The sequence below is a fragment of the Scyliorhinus torazame genome, chromosome 3 (assembly GCF_047496885.1).
Source record: "Scyliorhinus torazame isolate Kashiwa2021f chromosome 3, sScyTor2.1, whole genome shotgun sequence".
Taxonomy (NCBI): Eukaryota; Metazoa; Chordata; class Chondrichthyes; order Carcharhiniformes; family Scyliorhinidae; genus Scyliorhinus; species Scyliorhinus torazame.
In genome coordinates, this window is record NC_092709.1 from 351329980 (window position 1) to 351352762 (window position 22783).

Genomic DNA, 22783 nt, shown 5'->3' on the forward strand with positions numbered 1-22783 from the left:
ATTTTCTCTCTCTCTATTCTCTCACTCCATTCTATCTCTCTCAATTCTCTATCCCACCAGTCTCTCTCTCCATTCTCTCACTCTCAATTCTCTATCTCACCATTCTCTATCTCTCCATTCTCTCTCTCTTCATTCCCTGTCTCCATTCTCTCTCTCCATTCTCCCTCTCTCCATTCTCTCTCTCTCCATTCTTTCTTTCCATTGTCTCTCTCTCTCCAATCTCTATCTCTTCCATTCTCTCTCTCCATTCTATCTCGCTTAATTCTCTATCTCTCCATTCTCTCTCTCCATTCTCTCTCTCTCCATTCTCTCTCTCCATTCTCTCTCTCTCCATTCTCTCTCTCCTTTCTCTCTCTCTCTCTCCATTCTCTCTCTCCATTCTCTCTCTCTCTCTCCATTCTCTCTCTCTCCATTCTCTCTCTCCATTCTCTCTCTCCATTTTCTCTCTTTCCATTCTCTCTCTCTCCATTCTCTCTCTCTCTCACCATTCTGTCTCTCCATTCACTCTCTCCATTCTCTCTCTCCATTCTTTCTCTCTCCATTCCCTTTCACTCTCTCCATTCTCTCTCTCCATACTCTCTCTCCATTCTCTCTCTCTATCTCTCCAATCTCTCTCTCCATTTTCTCTCTCCATTCTCTCTCTCTCCATTCTCTCTCTCCATTCTCTCTCTCTCTCCATTCTCTCTCTCTCTGTCCATTCTCTCTCTCCATTCTCTCTCACTCTCTCCATTCTCTCTCTCTCCATTCTCTCTCTCCATTCTCTCTCCATTCTCTCTCTCTCCATTCTCTCTCTCTCCATTCTCTCTCTCTCTCACCAATCTGTCTCTCTCCATTCACTCTCTCCATTCTCTCTCTCCATTCTCTCTCTCCATTCTCTCTCTCCATTCTTTCTCTCTCCATTCCTTTTCACTCTCTCCATTCACTCTCTCCATTCTCTCTCTCCATTCTCTCTCTCTCCCTCTCCAATCTCTCTCTCCATTCTCTCTCTCCATTTTCTCTCTCTCCATTCTCTCTCTCCATTCTCTCTTCTCCATTCTCCCTCTCTCCATTCTCTCTCTCTCCATTCTCTCTCTCTCTCCATTCTCTCTCTCTCCATTATCTCACTCTCCATTCCCTCCCTCTCCATTCTCTCCCGCTCTCCATACTCTCTCTCCATTCTCTCTCCCTCCATTCTCTTTCTCCATTCTCTCTCCCTCCATTCTCTCTCTCCATTATCTCTCCCTCCATTCTCTCTCTCTGTATTCTCCATCTCTCCACGAGCTCTCTTTCTCCATTCTCTCTCCCTCTCTCCGTTCTCTCTCTCCATTCTCTCTCTCTCCATTCTCTCACTCTCCATTCACGCTCTCCATTTTCTCTCACTCCGTTCTCACACTCTATTCTCAGTCTCTCCATTCTCTCCCTTTCCATTCCCTATCTCTGTCTCCATTCGCTCTCTCTCTCCATTCTCTCTCTCCATTCTCTCTCACCATTCTCTCTTTCATTCCCCTCTCTCAATTCTCTCTCTCCATTCTCTCTCTCTCCATTCTCTCACTCTCCATTCTCTCACTCTCCATTCTCTCTCTCCATTCTCTCTCTCCATTCTCTCTCCCTCCACTCTCTCTCTCCATTCTGCCTCTCTCCATTCTCTCTCTCTCTCTCCATTCTCTCTCTCTCCATTCTGTCACTCTCTCCATTCTCTCACTCGCTCCATTCTCCCTCTCTCCATTCTCTCTCTCCATTCTCTCTCACTCCATTCTCCCTCTCTCTATTCTCCCTCTCTCCATTCTCTCTCTGCATTCTCTCTCTCCATTCTCTCTCTCTCCATTCTCTCTCTATCTCCATTCACTCTCTCACCATTGTCTCTCTCTCTCTCCATTAGCTCTCTTTCTCCATTCTCTCTCTCCATTCACTCTCTCACCATTCTCTCACTCTCTCCATTTTCTCTCTCTCTCCATTTTATCTCTCTCTCCATTCTCTCTCTCCATTCTCTCTCCATCCATTCACACACTCCATTCTCACTCTCTCCATTCTCTCTTTCTCCATGCACTCTCTCTCCATTCTCTATATCTCCATTCTCTCTCTCCATTCTCTCTCTCTCCATTCCCTCTCTATCTCCATTCACTCTCTCACCATTGTCTCTCTCTCTCTCCATTAGCTCTCTTTCTCCATTCTCTCTCTCCATTCACTCTCTCACCATTCTCTCTCTCTCTCCATTTTATCTCTCTCTCCATTCTCTCTCTCCATTCTCTCTCCATCCATTCACACACTCCATTCTCACTCTCTCCATTCTCTCTTTCTCCATGCACTCTCTCTCCATTCTCTATATCTCCATTCTCTCTCTCCATTCTCTCTCTCTCCATTCTCTCTCTATCTCCATTCACTCTCTCACCATTGTCTCTCTCTCTCTCCATTAGCTCTCTTTCTCCATTCTCTCTCTCCATTCTCTCTCTCTCCATTCTCTCTCTATCTCCATTCACTCTCTCACCATTGTCTCTCTCTCTCTCCATTAGCTCTCTTTCTCCATTCTCTCTCTCCATTCACTCTCTCACCATTCTCTCTCTCTCTCCATTTTCTCTCTCTCTCCATTTTCTCTCTCTCGCCATCTCTCTCTCTCCATTCTCTCTCTCCATTCTCTCTCCCTCCATTCACACACTCAATTCTCACTCTCTCCATTCTCTCTCTCTCCATGCACTCTCTCTCCATTCTCTATATCTCCATTCTCTCTCTCCATTCTCTCACACTCCATTCTCTTTTTCTCCATTCTTTCTCTTCATTGTCTCTCTCTCTCCAATCTCTATCTCTTCCATTCTCTCTCTCCATTCTATCTCGCTCAATTCTCTATCTCACCATTCTCTCTCTCCATTCTCTCACTCTCAATTCTCTATTTCACCATTCTCTCTCTCTCTCCATTTTATCTCTCTCTCCATTCTCTCTCTCCATTCTCTCTCCATCCATTCACACACTCCATTCTCACTCTCTCCATTCTCTCTTTCTCCATGCACTCTCTCTCCATTCTCTATATCTCCATTCTCTCTCTCCATTCTCTCTCTCTCCATTCTCTCTCTATCTCCATTCACTCTCTCACCATTGTCTCTCTCTCTCTCCATTAGCTCTCTTTCTCCATTCTCTCTCTCCATTCTCTCTCTCTCCATTCTCTCTCTATCTCCATTCACTCTCTCACCATTGTCTCTCTCTCTCTCCATTAGCTCTCTTTCTCCATTCTCTCTCTCCATTCACTCTCTCACCATTCTCTCTCTCTCTCCATTTTCTCTCTCTCTCCATTTTCTCTCTCTCGCCATCTCTCTCTCTCCATTCTCTCTCTCCATTCTCTCTCCCTCCATTCACACACTCAATTCTCACTCTCTCCATTCTCTCTCTCTCCATGCACTCTCTCTCCATTCTCTATATCTCCATTCTCTCTCTCCATTCTCTCACACTCCATTCTATTTTTCTCCATTCTTTCTCTTCATTGTCTCTCTCTCTCCAATCTCTATCTCTTCCATTCTCTCTCTCCATTCTATCTCGCTCAATTCTCTATCTCACCATTCTCTCTCTCCATTCTCTCACTCTCAATTCTCTATTTCACCATTCTCTATCTCTCCATTCTCTCTCTCTTCATCCTGTGTCTCCATTCTCTCTCTGCATTCTCTCTCTCCATCTCTCCATTCTCTCTCTCCATTCTATCTCGCTCAATTCTCTATCTCACCATTCTCTCTCTCCATTCTCTCACTCTCAATTCTCTATTTCACCATTATCTATCTCTCCATTCTCTCTCTCCATTCTCTCTCTCTTCATCCTCTGTCTCCATTCTCTCTCTCCATTCTCTCCATCTCTCCATTCTCTCTCTCCATTCTTTCTCTCCATTCTCTCTCTCTCCATTCTCACACTCAATTCTCTGTCTCTCCATTCTATCTCTCCATTCTCTCTCACTCCATTCTCTCTCTCCATTCTCTCTCTCCATTCTCTTCCTCTCTCCATTCTCTCTCTCAATTTATTTCTCCTATCTCTCTTTCCATTCGTTATCTCTCCATTCTCTCTCTCCATTCTCTCTGTCTCCAATCTCTCTCTCTCTCCATTCTCACACTCCATTTTCTGTCTCACCATTCTCTTTCTCTCCATTATCCCTCTCTCCATTTTCTCTCTCTCCATTCGCCCTCTCTCCATTCTCCCTCGCTCCATTCTCTCACTCTCCATTCTATCTCTCTCAATTCTCTATCCCACCAGTCTCTCTCTCCATTCTCTCACTCTCAATTCTCTATCTCACCATTCTCTATCTCTCCATTCTCCCTCTCTCCATTCTCTCTCTCTCCATTCTTTCTCTCCATTGTCTCTCTCTCTCCAATCTCTACCTCTTCCATTCTCTCTCTCCATTCTATCTCGCTCAATTCTGTATCTCTCCATTCTCTCTCTCCATTCTCTCTCTCCATTCTCTCTCCATTCTCTCTCTCTCTCCATTCTCTCTCTCCTTTCTCTCTCTCTCTCTCCATTCTCTCTCTCCATTCTCTCTCTCTCTCTCCATTCTCTCTCTCTCCATTCTCTCTCTCCATTTTCTCTCTCTCCATTCTCTCTCTCTCCATTCTCTCTCTCTCTCACCATTCTGTCTCTCCATTCACTCTCTCCATTCTCTCTCTCCATTCTCTCTCTCCATTCTTTCTCTCTCCATTCCCTTTCACTCTCTCCATTCTCTCTCTCCATTCTCTCTCTCCATTCTCTCCCTCTCCCTCTCCAATCTCTCTCTCCATTCTCTCTCTCTCTCCATTCTCTCTCTCTCTCCATTCTCTCTCTCTCCATTCTCTCTCACTCCATTCTCTCTCTCCATTCTCTCTCTCCATTTTCTCTCTCTCCATTCTCTCTCTCTCCATTCTCTCTTCTCCATTCTCTCTCTCTCCATTCTCTCTCTCTCCATTCTCTCTCTCTCTCCATTCTCTCTCTCTCCATTATCTCACTCTCCATTCCCTCTCTCTCCATTCTCTCCCTCTCCATTCTCTCCCTCTCCATTCTCTCTCCCTCCATTCTCCCTCTCTCCATTCTCCCTCTCTCCATTCTCCCTCTCTCCATTCTCTCTCTCTCTCCATTCTCTCTCTCTCCATTATCTCACTCTCCATTCCCTCTCTCTCCATTCTGTCCCTCTCCATTCTCTCCCTCTCCATTCTCTCTCTCTCCATTCTCTATCTCTCCATTCTCTCTCTCTTCATTCCCTGTCTCCATTCTCTCGCTCTGCATTCTCTCACTCTCAAATCTCTACCTCACCATTCTCTATCTCTCCATTCTCTCTCTCATTATTCCCTGTCTCCATTCTCGCTCTGCATTCTCTCTCTCCATTCTCTCCATCTCTCCATTCTCTCTCTCCATTCTTTCTCTCCATTCTCTCTCTCTCTCCATTCTCTCTCTCCATTCTCTCTCTCCATTCTCTCTCTCCTTTCTAACTCTCTCTCCATTCTCTCTCTCTCGCTCTCTCTCCATTCTCTCTCTCTCCATTCTCTCTCCATTCTGTATCACCATATTCTCTCTCCTTACTGTCTCTGAATTCTCTCTCTCCATTCTCTCTCCAATGTCACCCCCTCCTTTCTCTCTCTCCATTCTCTCTTCATTATCTCGCTCTCCATTCTCTCTCTCAATTTTCTCTGTCTCTCCATTCTCTCTCTCTCCATTCTCTCACTCTCCATTCTCTCACTCTCCATTCTCTCTCTCCATTCTCTCTCTCTCTCTCCATTCTCTCTCACCATTCTCTCTCTCCTTCCTCTCTCTCCTTCCTCTCAATTCTCTCTCTCCATTCTCTCGCTCTCCATTCTTTCACTCTCCATTCTCTCTCTCAATTCTCTCACTCCATTCTCTCACTCCATTCTCTCTCCATTCTCTCTCTCCATTCTCACTCTCTCCATTCTCTCTCTCCATTCTCGCTCTCCATTCTCTCCCTCCATTCTCACTCTCCATTCTCTCACTCCATTTTCCCTCTCTCCATTCTCCCACTCTCCATTCTCTCTCTCTCCATTCTCTCTCTCTCTCCATTCTTTCTCTCCATTGTGTCCCTCTCCATTCTCTCCCTCTCTCAATTCTCTCTCTCTCCATTCTCTCTCTCCATATTCTCTCTCTATTCGTTATCTCTCCATTCTCTCTCTCCATTCTCTCTGTCTCCATTCTCTCGCTCCATTCTCTCTCTCTCCAAGCTCTATCTCTCCATTCTCTATGTCCATTCTCTCTCTCCATTCTCTCTCTCCATTCTCTCCCGCTCTCCATTCTCTCTCTCCATTCTCACTCTCCATTCTCTCTCTCCATTCTGTCTCTCAATTCTGTCTCTCCATTCTCGCTCTCTCCATTCTCTCTCTCTCCATTCTCTCTCTTGATTCTCTCTCTCCCCATTCTCTCTCTCCATTCTCTCTCTCTCTCCAGTCTCTCTCTCTCTTCATTAACTCTCTCTCTCTCCAGTCTCTCTCTCTCTTCATTAACTCTCTCTCTCCAGTCTCTCTCCATTCTCTCTCTCCCCATTCTCTCTCTCTCTATTCTCACTCCATTCTCTCTCTCTGTTTTCTCTGTCCATTCTCGCTCTCCCAATTCTCTCTCTCTCCATTCTCTCTCCCTCCATTCTCCCTCTCCATTCTCTCACTCTCCATTCTCTCTCTCTCCATTCTCTCTCCCTCCATTCTCCCTCTCCATTCTCTCTCTCCAAATTCTCTCTCCATTCTCTCTCTCCATTCTGTCTCTTTATTCACTCGCTCCACTCTCTCTCTCTCTCTCCATTCACTCTCTCCATTCACTCTCTCTCCATTCTCTCTCCATTCACTCTCTCTCCATTCTCTATCTCTCTCTCCATTCTCTCTCTCCATTCACTCTCTCTCCATTCTCTCTCTCTCTCCATTCTCGCTCTCCATTTACACTCTCCATTCTCTCTTTCTCCATTCTCCCTCTGTCCATTCTCTGTCTTGCCAGTCTCTCTCTCTTCATTCTCTCTCTCAATTCTCTCTCTCTTTCCACTCTCTCTCCATCCTCTCTCTTTCCATTCTCGCCCTCTCTATTCTCTCTCTCCCCATTCTCTTTCTCTCCATTCTGTCTCTCTCCGTTCTCTCTCTCTCTATTCGCTCTCTCCATTCTCTCCCTCTCCATTCTCTCTCTCTATCCATTCTCTCTCTCTCTCCATTCTCTCACTTTCCATTCTCTCTCTCCATTCTCTCTCCCTCTCCATTCTCCCTCTCTCCATTTTCTCTCTCCATTCTCTCTCTCTCTCTCCATTCTCTCTCTCTCTTCATTAACTCTCTCTCTCCAGTCTCTCTCCATTCTCTCTCTCCCCATTCTCTCTCTCTCCATTCTCACTCCATTCTCTCTCTCTGTTCTCTCTCTGCATTCTCGCTCTCCCCATTCTCTCTCTCCATTCTCCCTCTCCATTCTCTCACTCTCCATTCTCTCTCTCTTTCGCCAATCTCTCTCTCTCGCCATTCTCTCTCTCTCCATTCTCTCTCTCCATTCTCTCTCTTCATTCACTCTCTCCATTCTCTCTCTCTCTCCATTCTCTCTCTTCATTCTCTCTCTCCAGTCTCTCTCCATTCACTCTCTCTCCATTCTCTCTCTCTCTCTCCATTCTCTCTCTCCATTCTCTCTCTCCATTCACTCTCTCTCCATTCTCTCTCTTTCCATTCCCTTTCACTCTCTCCATTCTCTCTCTCCATCCTCTCTCTCCATTCTCTCTCTCCATTCTCTCTCTCTCCATTCTCTCTCTCCATTCTCTCTCTCTCTCCATTCTCTGTCTCTCTCTCCATTCTCTCTCTCCATTCTCTCTCTCTCTCTCCATTCTCTCTCTCTCCATTCTCTCTCTCCATTCTCTCTCTCCATTTTCTCTCTCTCCATTCTCTCTCTCTCTCACCATTCTGTCTCTCTCCATTCACTCTCTCCATTCTCTCTCTCCATTCTCTCTCTCCATTCTCTCTCTCCATTCTTTCTCTCTCCATTCCCTTTCACTCTCTCCATTCTCTCTCTCCATTCTGTCTCTCCATTCTTTCTCTCTCACTCTCCAATCTCTCTCTCCATTCTCTCTCTCTCTCCATTCTCTCTCTCTCTCCATTCTCTCTCTCTCCATTCTCTCTCTCTCCATTCTCTCTCTCCATTCTCTCTCTCCATTTTCTCTCTCTCCATTCTCTCGCTCTCCATTCTCTCTTCTCCATTCTCTCTCTCTCCATTCTCTCTCTCTCCATTCTCTCTCTCTCTCCATTATCTCACTCTCCATTCCCTCTCTCTCCATTCTCTCCCTCTCCATTCTCTCCCTCTCCATTCTCTCTCTCTCCATTCTCCCTCTCTCCATTCTCCCTCTCTCCATTCTCCCTCTCTCTCCATTCTCTCTCTCTCCATTATCTCACTCTCCATTCTCTCCCTCTCCATTCTCTCCCTCTCCATTCTCTCTCTCTCCATTCTCCCTCTCTCCATTCTCCCTCTCTCCATTCTCCCTCTCTCCATTCTCGATCTCTCCATTCTCTCTTTCTCCATTCTCTCTCTCCATTCTCTTTTTTTAATTAACGCTTTTTATCAAACTTGTATCAAAGTAGGTTGCATCAAATAAACCCCCCGGGAAACATTCTTCCCAACAGTCAGCTATACAGTTTGTACAGATTTATCTCCTTTTTCACCCCCCGCCACGAACAGCTCCTCCAACACGGTCACAAACACCCCCCACCTTTTCTCAAACCCCCCTGCTGAGCCCCTTAACTCATACTTTATCTTCTCTAACCACAGAAAGTCGTACAGGTCGCCCAACCAAGCTGCTGCCCCCGGTGGCGATGCCGACCGCCACTCCAGCAAAATTCACCGCCGTGCAATCAGAGAGGCGAAGGCCACGACATCGGCCTTCCTCCTCTCCGTGAGCTCCGGCTTCTCTGAAACCCCAAATATCGCCACCAAAGGGTCCGGGTCCACTCCCTCCTCCACTATCCTGGCTAAGACCGCGAACAAAGAACAAAGGAATGTACAGCACAGGAACAGGCCCTTCGGCCCTCCAAGCCTGTCTTAGATGCTGCCCGTCCACACTAAAATCTTCTGCATTTCCAGGGTCTGTGTCCCTCTATTTCCACCCTGTTCATGTATTTGTCAAGATGCCCCTTAAACGTCACTATCGTCCCTGCTTCCACCACCTCCTCCGGTAGTGAGTTCCAGGCACCCACTATCTTCTGTATAAAGAACTTGCCTCTTACATCTCCTCTAAACCTTGCCCCTCGCACCTTAAACCTATGCCCCCTAGTAAATGACCCCTCTACCCTGGGGAAAAGCCTCTGACTATCCACTCTGTCTATGCCCCTATTAATTTTGTAGACCTCTATCAGGTCGCCCCTCAATCTCTGTCGTTCCAGTGAGAACAAACCGATTTTATTCAACCGCTCCTCATGACTAATCTCCTCAATACCAGGCAACATCCTGGTAAATCTCTTCTGCACCCTCTCTAAAGCCTCCACATCCTTCTGGTAGTGTGGCGACCAGAATTGAACACTATACTCCAAGTGTGGCCTAACTAAGGTTCTATACAGCTGCAACATGACTTGCCAATTCTTATCCTCAATGCCCCGGCCAATGAAGGAAAGCATGCCGTATGCCTTCTTGACTACCTTCTCCACCTGTGTTGCCCCTTTCAGTGACCTGTGGACCTGTACACCTAGCTCTCTCTGACTGTCAATACTCTTGAGGGTTCTACCATTCACTGTTTATTCCTTACCTGCATTAGACCTTCAAAAATGCATTCCCTCACATTTGTCCGAATTAAACTCCATCTGCCATCTCTCCGTCCAAGTCTCCAAATAATCTAAATCCTGCTGTATCCTCTGACAGTCCTCATCGCTATCCGCAATTCCACCAACCTTTGTGTCGTCTGCAATCTTACTAATCAGACTAGTTACATTTTCCTCCAAATCATTTATATATACTATGAACAGCAAAGTTCCCAGCACTGATCCCTGTGGAACACCACTCGTCACAGCCCTCCAATTAGAAAACACCCTTCCATTGCTACTCTCTGCCTTCTATGACCTAGCCAGTTCTGTATCCACCTTGCCAGCTCCCCCCTGATCCCGTGTGACTTCACCTTTTGTACTAGTCTACCATGAGGGACCTTGTCAAAGGCCTTACTGAAGTCCATATAGACAACACCCACTGCCCTACCTGCATCAATCATCTTTGTGACCTCCTCGAAAAACTCTGTCAAGTTAGTGAGACACGACCTCCCCTTCACAAAACCGTGCTGCCTCTCGCTAATACGTCCATTTGCTTCCAAATGAGAGTAGATCCTGTCTCGAAGAATTCTCTCCAGTAATTTCCCTGGATTATCCTTGCTACCCCTCTTAAATAAAGGAACAACATTGGTTATTCTCCAGTCCTCCGGGACATTGCCTGAAGACAGTGAGGATCCAAAGATTTCTGTCAAGGCCTCAGCAATTTCCTCTCTAGCCTCCTTCAGTATTCTGGGGTAGGTCCCATCAGGACCTGGGGACTTATCTACCTTCATATTTTTCAAGACGCCCAACACCTCGTCTTTTTGGATCTCCATATGACCCAGGCTATCTACACACCCTTCTCCAGACTCAACATCCACCAATTCTTCTCTTTGGTGATTCATTCAGTACCTCGCCCATTTCCTCTGGCTCCACACATAGATTCCCTCGCCTGTCCTTCAGTGGGCAGAACATCCCGCCCAGAATCTTCCCAATATTTCACAACCCCAAAACATGTGCGCGTGATTCGCTGGCCCCCGCCCACACCTCAAACTCACCTGCTACCCCCTGAAAGAACCCACTCATTCTCACACGAATCATGCACCACCTTCAATGGTATCAGGCTCATCCTTGCACAAGAGGAGGTCCCGTTTACCCTACGCAGTGCCTCACTCCATACTCCCCAATTGATCTCCATTCACAACTCCGCTTCCCATTTCTCCTTGATCTTCACCACCCGCTCGCCTCCCTGCTCCCCAGCCACCTATATCTGTCCCCAATTCCTCCCTCCCCTTCCACATCCGGAAGTTATAGTCGCTCCAGCAGGGTGTATCCCGGCAACCGAGGGAACCCCCTCCAGACCTGTAGATACCTGAACTGGCTACCCCTCGGCAGCTCTACCCTCTCCCTTAGCTCCCCCAGACTGGTGAATCCTTCCTCCAAATACAGATCCTTCACCTTGACCAGCCCCACTTCACTCCCGTGTACACTATCCATCCCCCCCCGGCTCCCTCTCTCCTTTCTCTCTCTCCATTCCCTACCCCCCACCACTTTCTCTCTCTCCATTCGGAAAATGAAATGAAAATCGCTTATTGTCACGAGTAGGCTTCAAATGAAGTTACTGTGAAAAGCCCTTAGTCGCCACATTCCGGCACCTGTTCGGGGAGGCTGGTACGGGAATTGAACCGTGCTGCTGGCCTGCTTATGTCTGCTTTCAAAGCCAGCGGTTTAGCCCTGTGTTAAATCAGCTCTCTCTCCATTCTCTGTCTCTCCATTCTCTCTCTCTTCATTTTCTCTCACCATTCTCTCTCTCCATTCTCCATCTCTCCATTCTCTCTCTCTCCATTCTCTCTCTCTCCATTCTCTCTCTCTCCATTCTCTCTCTCCATTCTCTGTCTCTCCACTCTCTGTCTCTCCATTCTCTCCCTCTCCATTCTCTCTCTCTCCATTCTCTCTCTCCATTCTCTCTCTCTCCATTCTCTCTCTCCATTCTCACTCTCTCCATTTTCTATCTCCATTCTCTCTCTCCATTCTCTCTCTCTCCATTCTCTCTCTCCATTCCCTCTCTCCATTCTCTCACTCACCACTCTCTCTCCATTCTCTCACTCTCCATTTTCTCTCTCTGCTCCATTTTCTCTCTCTCCATTCTCTCTCTCTCTCTGTTCTCTCTCTCCCCATTCTCTCTCTCCCCATTCTCTCTCTCTCCATTCTCTCTCTCTCTGTTCTCTCTCTCCCCATTCTCTCTCTCTCCATTCTCTCTCTCTCCATTCTCTCTCTCTCCATTCTCCCTCTCTCCATTCTCTCTCTCCATTCTCTCTCTTCATTCACTCTCTCCATTCTCTCTCCATTCTCTCTCTCTCTATTCTCTCTCCATTCTCTCTCTTCATTCACTCTCTCCATTCTCTCTCCATTCACTCTCTCTCCATTCTCACTCCATTCTCGCTCTCCATTCTCTCTCTCCATTCTCTCTCTCTCTCCATTCTCGCTCTCCATTCACTCTCCACTCTCTCTCCATTCTCTCTCTCTCCATTCTCTCTCTCTCTCCATTCTCTATCCCCCATTCTCTCTCTCCATTCTCGCTCTCCATTCACTCTCTCCATTCTCTCCCTCCATTCTCTCTCTCTTCATTCACCCTCTCCATTCTCTCTCTCCATTCTCTCTCTTCATTCACTCTCTCCATTCTCTCTCTCTATTCTCTCTCTCTCTCCATTCTCGCTCTCCATTCACTCTCTCCATTCTCTCTCTCCATTCTCTCTCTTCATTTATTCTCTCCATTCTCTCTCTCTCCATTCTCTCTCTCTATTATCTCTCTCTCTCCATTCTCGCTCTCCATTCTCTCTCTCTCTCCATTCTCGCTCTCCATTCACTCTCTCCATTCTCTCTCTCTCTCCATTCTCTCTCCCCCATTCTCTCTCTCCATTCTCGCTCTCCATTCACTCTCTCCATTCTCTCTCTCTTCATTCACCCTCTCCATTCTCTCTCTCTTCATTCACTCTCTCCATTCTCTCTCTCTATTCTCTCTCTCTCTCCATTCTCGCTCTCCATTCACGCACTCCATTCTCTCTCTTCATTCTCTCTCTCTCCATTCTCTCTCTCCATTATCTTCCTCGCTTCCTTTATTGTGGATTGTATCGCTGACCCGTCCACCTCCTCCCTCCGCCACTCTTCCCCCACCACCACCCCATCCCTCTTTTCTCTCTTTTACTTTCTCTTTCTCTCTATTTCAGATTTCTTTCTGAAACTAGCTCCCGACGGGTCAGTCTGTCGGGAAAAGGTGCGAATCCTTTCCCAAACCCCGGAATCCGCTGGGGGGGGGGGGGGGGGGGGGGTTCGCTCACTAACGTCCCTGACAAGAGAGACACAGAAATGGACAGAAGGTGTAAATGAAACAAGACACAAGAAGTAAAAACAGGAAGGGAGAAGAAGCTGGGGGAGAGAGAGAAGGAAGGGAGACAGAGAGGCTGGAAGTGGGAATATTTATCAGGGGAAATAAAAAAAGTCAAATAGGGTAAAACTGTCCATGTAAAACTGGATGAAAATTGAGAGGGGAGCAGTGGGGAGTGGGCCATTGAGAAGGTCACCGTGGCCTGAGGGAGAACGCTCAAACACTAACCCTCCTCCCTCTCCCTCTGACAGATGCTAAAGGCACTATCCGGGAGATTGTGCTTCCCAGGGGACTGGACTTGGATCGGCCGAAGCGGACTCGAACCTCCTTCAGCGCCGAGCAGCTGTACCGCCTGGAGATGGAGTTCCAGCGGTGCCAGTATGTGGTGGGCAGGGAGCGGACTGAGCTGGCGAGCCAGCTCCATCTGTCCGAAACCCAGGTACTGAGGGCGATGGAACCAGGAGTGTGCAGGGTGCTGGGTGTGTGCAGGGTGCTGGGTGTGTGCAGGGTGCTGGGAGTGTGCAGGGTGCTGGGTGAGTGCAGGGTGCTGGGTGTGTGCAGGGTGCTGGGTGTGTGCAGGGTGCTGGTCGTGTGCAGGGTGCTGGGTGTGTGCAGGGTGCTGGGTGTGTGCAGGGTGCTGGGATTGTGCAGGATGCTGGGTGTGTGCAGGGTGCTGGGTGTGTGCAGGGTGCTGGGAGTGTGCAGGGTGTTGGGTGTGTGCAGGGTGCTGGGTGTGTGCAGGATGCTGGGTGTGTGGAGGGTGCTGGGTGTCTGTAGGATGCTGGGTGTGTGCAGGGTGCTGGGTGTGTGCAGGGTGCAGGGTGTGTGCAGGGTGCTGGGTGTGTGCAGGATGCGAGGTGTGTGGTGGGTGCTGGGTGTGTGCAGGGTGCTGGGAGTGTACAGGATGCTGGGAGTGTGCAAGGTGTGCAGGGTGCTGGGTGTGTGCAGGATGTTGGCTGCATGCAGGGTGCTGGGAGTGTGCAGGATGCTGGATGTGTGCAGGGTGCTGGCAGTGTGCAGGGTGCTGGGTGTGTGCAGGTTGCTGGGTGTGTGCAGGTTGCTGGGAGTGTGCAGGGTGCTGGTTGTGGGCAGGGTGCTGCGAGTGTGCAGGGTGCTGCGAGTGTGCAGAGTGCTGGGTGCGTGCAGGGTGCTGGGTGTGTGCAAGATGCTGGGTGTGTGCAGGGTGCTGGGTGTGTGCAGGGTGCTGGGAGTGTGCAGGGTGCTGGGAGTGTGCAGGGTGCTGGGAGTGTGCAGGGTGCTGGGTGTGTGCAGGGTGCTGGGTGTGTGCAGAATGCAGGGTGTGTGTGCAGGGTGCTGCGTGTGTGCAGGATGCTGGGTGTGTGCAGGGTGCTGGGTGTGTGCAGGGTGCTGGGAGTGTGCAGGGTGCTGTGAGTGTGCAGGGTGCTGGGAGTGAGCAGGGTGCTGGGTGTGTCCAGGGTGCTGGGAGTGTTCTGGGTGCTGGGTGTGTGCAGGATGATGTGTGTGTGCAGGGTGCTGGGTGTGTGCAGGTTGCTGGTAGTGTGCAGGGTGCTGGCTGTGTTCAGGATGCTGGGAGTGTGCAGGGAGCTGGGTGTGTGCAGGATGATGGGTGTGAGCAGGATGCTGGGTGTGTGCAGGTTTCTGGTAGTGTGCAGGGTGCTGGGTGTGTGCTGGGTGCTGGGAGTGTGCAGGGTGCTGGGTGTGTGCAGGGTGCTGGGTGTGTGCAGGGTGCTGGGAGTGTGCAGGGTGCTGGGAGTGTGCAGGGTGCTGGGTGTGTGCAGGGTGCTGGGAGTGTGCAGGGTGCTGGGAGTGTGCAGGGTGCTGGGAGAGTGCATGATGCTGGGTGTGTTCAGGGTGCTGGGAGTCTGCAGGGTGCTGGGTGTGTGCAGGGTGCTGGGAGTGTGCAGGGTGCTGGGTGTGTTCAGGGTGTTGGGTGTGTGCAGGGTGCTGGGAGTGTGCAGAGTGCTGTGTGTGTGGAGGATGCTGGGTGTGTTCAGGATGCTCTGAGTGTGCAGGGTGCTGGGTGTGTGCAGGATGCTGGGTGTGTGCAGGATACTGGGTGTGTGCAGGGTGCTGGCAGTGTGCAGGGTGCTGGGTGTGTGCAGGGTGCTGGGTGTGTTCAGCATGCTGGGTGTATGCAGGATGCTGGGAGTGTGCAGGGTGCTGGGTGTGTGCAGGATGCTGGGTGTGTGCAGGGTGCTGGGTATGTGCAGGGTGCTGGGTGCGTGCAGGGTGCTGGGAGTGTGCCGGGTGCTGCGAGTGTGCAGTGTGCTGGGAGTGTGCAGGATGCTGGGTGTGTGCAAGATGCTGGGTGTGTGCAGGGTGCTGGGTGTGTGCAGGATGCTGGGAGTATGCAGGGTGCTGGGAGTGTGCAGGGTGCTGGGTGTGTGCAGGATGCTGGGAGTATGCAGGGTGCTGGGTGTGTGCAGGGTGCTGGGTGTGTGCAGGGTGCTGGGTGTGTGCAGGGTGCTGGGTGTGTGCAGGGTGCTGCGTGTGTGCAGGATGCTGGGTGTGTGCAGGGTGCTGGGAGTGTGCAGGGTGCTGGGAGTGTGCAGGGTGCTGGGAGTGAGCAGGGTGCTGGGTGTGTCCAGAGTGCTGGGAGTGTTCTGGGTGCTGGGTGTGTGCAGGATGATGTGTGTGTGCAGGGTGCTGGGTGTGTGCAGGTTGCTGGTAGTGTGCAGGGTGCTGGCTGTGTTCAGGATGCTGGGAGTGTGCAGGGTGCTGGGTGTGTGCAGGATGATGGGTGTGAGCAGGATGCTGGGTGTGTGCAGGTTTCTGGTAGTGTGCAGGGTGCTGGGTGTGTGCAGGGTGCTGGGAGTGTGCAGGGTGCTGGGTGTGTGCAGGGTGCTGGGTGTGTGCAGGGTGCTGGGAGTGTGCAGGGTGCTGGGAGTGTGCAGGGTGCTGGGTGTGTGCAGGGTGCTGGGAGTGTTCAGGGTGCTGGGAGTGTGCAGGATGATGGGTGTGTGCAGGGTGCCGGGAGTGTACAGGATGCTGGGAGTGTGCAGGGTGCTGGGAGTGTGCAGGGTGCTGGGTGTGTGCAGGGTGCTGGGTGTGTGCAGGGTGCTGGGAGTGTGCAGGGTGCTGGGTATGTTCAGGGTTTTGGGTGTGTGCAGGGTGCTGGGAGTCTGCAGAGTGCTGTGTGTGTGGAGGATGCTGGGTGTGTTCAGGATGCTCTGAGTGTGCAGGGTGCTGGGTGTGTGCAGGATGCTGGGTGTGTGCAGGATACTGGGTGTGTGCCGGGTGCTCGGTGGGTGCAGGGAGCTGGGTGTGAGCAGGATGCTGGGTGTGTGCAGAAAGCTGGGTGTGTGCAGGATGCTGGGAGCGTGCAGGGTGCGGGGTGCGTGCAGGGTGCTGGGTGCGTGCTGGGTGTGTGCAGGGTGCTGGGAGTGTGCAGTTTGCTGGGTGTGTGCAGGGTGCTGGGTGTGTGCAGGGTGCTGGGAGTGTGCAGGATGCTGGGAGTGTGCAGGGAGCTGGGTGTGTGCAGGATGATGGGTGTGAGCAGGATGCTGGGTGTGTGCAGGTTTCTGGTAGTGTGCAGGGTGCTGGGTGTGTGCTGGGTGCTGGGAGTGTGCAGGGTGCTGGGTGTGTGCAGGGTGCTGGGTGTGTGCAGGGTGCTGGGAGTGTGCAGGGTGCTGGGAGTGTGCAGGGTGCTGGGTGTGTGCAGGGTGCTGGGAGTGTGCAGGGTGCTGGGAGTGTGCAGGGTGCTGGGAGAGTGCATGATGCTGGGTGTGTTCAGGGTGCTGGGAGTCTGCAGGGTGCTGGGTGTGTGCAGGGTGCTGGGAGTGTGCAGGGTGCTGGGTGTGTTCAGGGTGTTGGGTGTGTGCAGGGTGCTGGGAGTGTGCAGAGTGCTGTGTGTGTGCAGGATGCTGGGTGTGTTCAGGATGCTCTGAGTGTGCAGGGTGCTGGGTGTGTGCAGGATGCTGGGTGTGTGCAGGATACTGGGTGTGTGCAGGGTGCTGGCAGTGTGCAGGGTGCTGGGTGTGTGCAGGGTGCTGGGTGTGTTCAGCATGCTGGGTGTATGCAGGATGCTGGGAGTGTGCAGGGTGCTGGGTGTGTGCAGGATGCTGGGTGTGTGCAGGGTGCTGGGTATGTGCAGGGTGCTGGGTGCGTGCAGGGTGCTGGGAGTGTGCCGGGTGCTGCGAGTGTGCAGTGTGCTGGGAGTGTGCAGGATGCTGGGTGTGTGCAAGATGCTGGGTGTGTGCAGGGTGCTGGGTGTGTGCAGGATGCTGGGAGTATGCAGGGTGCTGGGAGTGTGCAGGGTGCTGGGTGTGTGCAGGATGCTGGGAGTATGCAGGGTGCTGGGTGTGTGCAGGGTGCTGGGTGTGTGCAGGGTGCTGGGTGTGTGCAGGGTGCTGGGTGTGTGCAGGGTGCTGCGTGTGTGCAGGATGCTGGGTGTGTGCAGGGTGCTGGGAGTGTGCAGGGTGCTGGGAGTGTGCAGGGTGCTGGGAGTGAGCAGGGTGCTGGGTGTGTCCAGAGTGCTGGGAGTGTTCTGGGTGCTGGGTGTGTGCAGGATGATGTGTGTGTGCAGGGTGCTGGGTGTGTGCAGGTTGCTGGTAGTGTGCAGGGTGCTGGCTGTGTTCAGGATGCTGGGAGTGTGCAGGGTGCTGGGTGTGTGCAGGATGATGGGTGTGAGCAGGATGCTGGGTGTGTGCAGGTTTCTGGTAGTGTGCAGGGTGCTGGGTGTGTGCAGGGTGCTGGGAGTGTGCAGGGTGCTGGGTGTGTGCAGGGTGCTGGGTGTGTGCAGGGTGCTGGGAGTGTGCAGGGTGCTGGGAGTGTGCAGGGTGCTGGGTGTGTGCAGGGTGCTGGGAGTGTTCAGGGTGCTGGGAGTGTGCAGGATGATGGGTGTGTGCAGGGTGCCGGGAGTGTACAGGATGCTGGGAGTGTGCAGGGTGCTGGGAGTGTGCAGGGTGCTGGGTGTGTGCAGGGTGCTGGGTGTGTGCAGGGTGCTGGGAGTGTGCAGGGTGCTGGGTATGTTCAGGGTTTTGGGTGTGTGCAGGGTGCTGGGAGTCTGCAGAGTGCTGTGTGTGTGGAGGATGCTGGGTGTGTTCAGGATGCTCTGAGTGTGCAGGGTGCTGGGTGTGTGCAGGATGCTGGGTGTGTGCAGGATACTGGGTGTGTGCCGGGTGCTCGGTGGGTGCAGGGAGCTGGGTGTGAGCAGGATGCTGGGTGTGTGCAGAAAGCTGGGTGTGTGCAGGATGCTGGGAGCGTGCAGGGTGCGGGGTGCGTGCAGGGTGCTGGGTGCGTGCTGGGTGTGTGCAGGGTGCTGGGAGTGTGCAGTTTGCTGGGTGTGTGCAGGGTGCTGGGTGTGTGCAGGGTGCTGGGAGTGTGCAGGATGCTGGGTGTGTGCAGGGTGCTGGGTGTGTGCAGGGTGCTGGGATTGTGCAGGATGCTGGGTCTGTGCAGGGTGCTGGGTGTGTGCAGGGTGCTGGGCGTGTGCAGGGTGCTGGGTGTGTGCAGGGTGCTGGGTGTGTGCAGGATGCTGGGTGTGTGCAGGGTGCTGGGTGTGTGGAGGGTGCTGGGTGTGCGCAGGATGCTGGGTGTGTGCAGGGTGCTGGGTGTGTGCAGGGTGCAGGGTGTGTGCAGGGTGCTGGGTGTGTGCAGGATGCTTGGTGTGTGGTGGGTGCTGGGTGTGTGCAGGGTGCTGGGAGTGTACAGGATGCTAGGTGTGTGCAGAATGCTGGGTGTGTGCAAGGTGTGCAGGGTGCTGGGTGTGTGCAGGATGTTGGCTGCATGCAGGGTGCTGGGAGTGTGCAGGTGCTGGATGTGTGCAGGGTGCTGGCAGTGTGCAGGGTGCTGGGTGTGTGCAGGGTGCTGGGTGTGTTCAGGATGCTGGGTGTATGCAGGATGCTGGGAGTGTGCAGGGTGCTGGGTGTGTGCAGGATGCTGGGTTTGTGCAGGATGCTGGGTGCGTGCAGGGTGCTGGGTGTGTGCAGGGTGCTGGGAGTGTGCAGGGTGCTGGGTGTGTGCAGGATGCTGGGTGTGTGCAGGGTGCTGGGAGTGTGCAGGATGCTGGGTGTGTGCAGGGTGCTGGGTGTGTGCAGGGTGCTGGGAGAGTGCAGGGTGCTGGGAGTGTGCAGGGTGCTTGGAGACTGCAGGATGCTGGGTGAGTGCAGGGTGCTGGGTGTGTGCAGGGTGCTAGTGCGTGCGTGATGCTGGGTGTGTGCATAGTGCTGGGCATGTGCAGGGTGCTCGGTGCATGCAGGGTGCTGGGTGGGTGCCGGGTGCTGGGTGGGTGCCGGCTGCTGGGTGTGTGCAGGATGCTGGGAGTATGCAGGGTGCTGGGAGTGTGCAGGATGCTGGGTGTGTGCAGGGTGCTGGGTGTGTGCAGGATGCTGGGTGTGTGCAGGGTGCTGGGAGTGTGCAGGGTGCTGGGAGTGTTCAGGGTGCTGGGTGAGTGCAGGGTGCTGGGTGTGTGCAGGATGCTGGGTGTGTGCAGGGTGCTGGGTGTGTGCAGGGTGCTAGGAGTGTGCAGGGTGCTGGGAGTGTGCAGGGTGCTGGGAGTGTGCAGGGTGCTGGGAGTGTGCAGGGTGCTGGGAGTGTGCAGGGTGCTGGGAGTGAGCAGGTTGCTGGGTGTGTGCAGGGTGCTGGGAGTGTGCAGGGTGCTGGGAGTGAGCAGGTTGCTGGGTGTGTCCAGCGTGCTGGGAGTGTTCTGGGTGCTGGGTGTGTGCAGGATGATGTGTGTGTGCAGGGTGCTGGGTGTGTGCAGGTTGCTGGCAGTGTGCAGATTGCTGGCTGTGTTCAGGATGCTGGGAGTGTGCAGGGTGCTGGGTGTGTGCAGGTTGCTGTGTGTGTGCAGGGTACTGGCAGTGTGGAGGCTGCTGGGAGTGTGCAGTGTGCTGGGAGTGTTCTGGGTGCTGGGTGTGTGCAGGATGCTGGGAGTGTTCTGGGTGCTGGGTGTGTGCAGGATGATGTGTGTGTGCAGGGTGCTGGGTGTGTGCAGGTTGCTGGCAGTGTGCAGATTGCTGGCTGTGTTCAGGATGCTGGGAGTGTGCAGGGTGCTGGGTGTGTGCAGGATGATGGGTGTGTGCAGGATGTTGGGTGTGTGCAGGTTTCTGGTAGTGTGCAGGGTGCTGGGTGTATGCAGGGTGCTGGGAGTGTGCAATGTGCTGGGTGTGTGCAGGTTGATGGGTGCGTGCAGGGTGCTGGGTGTGTGCAGGGTGCTGGGAGTGTGCAGGGTGCTGGGAGTGTGCAGGGTGCTGGGTGTGTGCAGGGTGCTGGGAGTGTGCAAGGTGCTGGGAGTGTGCAGGATGATGGGTGTGTGCAGGGTGCTGGGAGTGTGCAGGATGCTGGGAGTGTGCAGGGCGCTGGGAGTGTGCATGATGCTGGGTGAGTTCAGGGTGCTGGGAGTCTGCAGGGTGCTGGGTGTGTGCAGGGTGCTGGGAGTGTGCAGGGTGCTGGGTGAGTTCAGGGTGCTGGGAGTGTGCAGAGTGCTGTGTGTGTGGAGGATGCTGGGTGTGTTCAGGATGCTGTGAGTGTGCAGGGTGTGTGCAGGATGCTGGGTTTGTGCAGGATGCTGGGTGTATGCAGGAAGCTGGGTGTGTGCAGGGTGCTGGGAGTGTGCAGGATGATGGGTGTGTGCAGGGTGCTCTGTGTGTGCAGGGTGCTGGGTTTGAGCAGGATGCTGGGTGTATGCAGGAAGCTGGGTGTGTGCAGGGTGCTGGGAGTGTGCAGGGTGCTGGGAGTGTGCAGGGTGCCGGGAGTGTACAGGATGCTGGGAGTGTGCAGGGTGCTGGGAGTGTGCAGGGTCCTGGGTGTGTGCAGGGTGCTGGGAGTGTGCAGGGTGCTGGGTGTGTTCAGGGTGTTGGGTGTGTGCAGGGTGCTGGGAGTGTGCAGAGTGCTGTGTGTGTGGAGGATGCTGGGTGTGTTCAGGATGCTCTGAGTGTGCAGGGTGCTGGGTGTGTGCAGGATGCTGGGTGTGTGCAGGATACTGGGTGTGTGCCGGGTGCTCGGTGTGTGCAGGGAGCTGGGTGTGAGCAGGATGCTGGGTGTGTGCAGGAAGCTGGGTGTGTGCAGGATGCTGGGAGCGTGCAGGGTGCGGGGTGCGTGCAGGGTGCTGGGTGCGTGCAGGGTGCTGGGTGTGTGCAGGGTGCTGGGAGTGTGCAGTTTGCTGGGTGTGTGCAGGGTGCTGGGTGTGTGCAGGGTGCTGGGAGTGTGCAGGATGCTGGGTGTGTGCAGGGTGCTGGGTGTGTGCAGGGTGCTGGGATTGTGCAGGATGATGGGTCTGTGCAGGGTGCTGGGTGTGTGCAGGGTGCTGGGCGTGTGCAGGGTGCTGGGTGTGTGCAGGGTGCTGGGTGTGTGCAGGATGCTGGATGTGTGCAGGGTGCTGGGTGTGTGGAGGGTGCTGGGTGTGCGCAGGATGCTGGGTGTGTGCAGGGTGCTGGGTGTGTGCAGGGTGCAGGGTGTGTGCAGGGTGCTGGGTGTGTGCAGGTTGCTGGGTGTGTGCAGAGTGCTCGGTGTGTGCAGGGTGCTGGGAGTGTGCAGGGTGCTGGGTGTGTGCAAGATGCTGGGTGTGTGCAGGGTGCTGGGTTTGTGCAGGTTGCTGGGTGTGTGCAGGGTGCTGGGTGTGTGCAGGGTGCTGGGTTTGTGCAGGATGCTGGGAGTATGCAGGGTGCTGGGAGTATGCAGGGTGCTGGGTGTGTGCAGGATGCTGGGTGTGTGCAGGGTGCTGGGTGTGTGCAGGATGCTGGGTGTGTGCAGGGTGCTGGGTGTGTGCAGGGTGCTGGGAGTGTTCAGGGTGCTGGGTGAGTGCAGGGTGCTGGGTGTGTGCAGGATGCTGGATGTGTGCAGGGTGCTGGGTGTGTGCAGGATGCTGGGTGTATGCAGGAAGCTGGGTGTGTGCAGGATGCAGGGAGCGTGCAGGGTGCTGGGTGCGTGCAGGTTGCTGGGTGCGTGCAGGGTGCTGTGTGTGTGCAGGGTGCTGGGAGTGTGCAGTTTGCTGGGTGTGTGCAGGGTGCTGGGTGTGTGCAGGGTGCTGGGAGTGTGCAGGATGCTGGGTGTGTGCAGGGTGCCGGGTGTGTGCAGGGTGCTGGGATTGTGCAGGATGCTGGGTGTGTGCAGGGTGCTGGGTGTGTGCAGGGTGCTGGGTGTGTGCAGGATGCTGGGTGTGTGCAGGGTGCTGGATGTGTGGAGGGTGCTGGGTGTGTGCAGGATGCTGGGTGTGTGCACGATGCTGGGTGTGTGCAGGGTGCAGGGTGTGTGCAGGGTGCTGGGTGTGTGCAGGATGCTAGGTGTGTTGTGGGTGCTCGGTGTGTGCAGGGTGCTGGGAGTGGACAGGATGCTGGGTGCATGCAGGGTGCTGGGAGTGTGCAGGATGCTGGGTGTGTGCAGGGTGCTGGCAGTGTGCAGGGTGCTGGGTGTGTGCAGGGTGCACGGAGTGTGCCGGGTGCTGGGTGTGTTCAGGATGCTGGGTGTATGCAGGATGCTGGGAGTGTGCAGGGTGCTGGGTGTGTCCAGGGTGCTGGGAGTGTTCTGGGTGCTGGGTGTGTGCAGGATGATGTGTGTGTGCAGGGTGCTGGGTGTGTGCAGGTTGCTGGTAGTGTGCAGGGTGCTGGCTGTGTTCAGGATGCTGGCAGTGTGCAGGGTGCTGGGAGTGTGCAGGATGATGGGTGTGAGCAGGATGCTGGGTGTGTGCAGGTTTCTGGTAGTGTGCAGGGTGCTGGGTGTGTGCAGGGTGCTAGGAGTGTGCTGGGTGTGTGCAGGGTGCTGGGTGTGTGCAGGGTGCTGGGAGTGTGCAGGGTGCTGGGAGTGTGCAGGGTGCTGG

At 53.7% G+C, this 22783-nt stretch overlaps 1 protein-coding gene across 1 annotated transcript in view; it reads left to right on the plus strand.

Moving 5' to 3' along the window:
• The window catches only part of vax2 (ventral anterior homeobox 2), a 466604-nt gene that overhangs the window by 214915 nt on the left and 228906 nt on the right, over nt 1-22783 (plus strand). The window contains exon 2 of the mRNA XM_072497751.1: nt 13296-13483. Coding sequence (XP_072353852.1) covers nt 13296-13483 — 188 coding nt within the window. The remainder of the gene's footprint in view (nt 1-13295; nt 13484-22783) is intronic.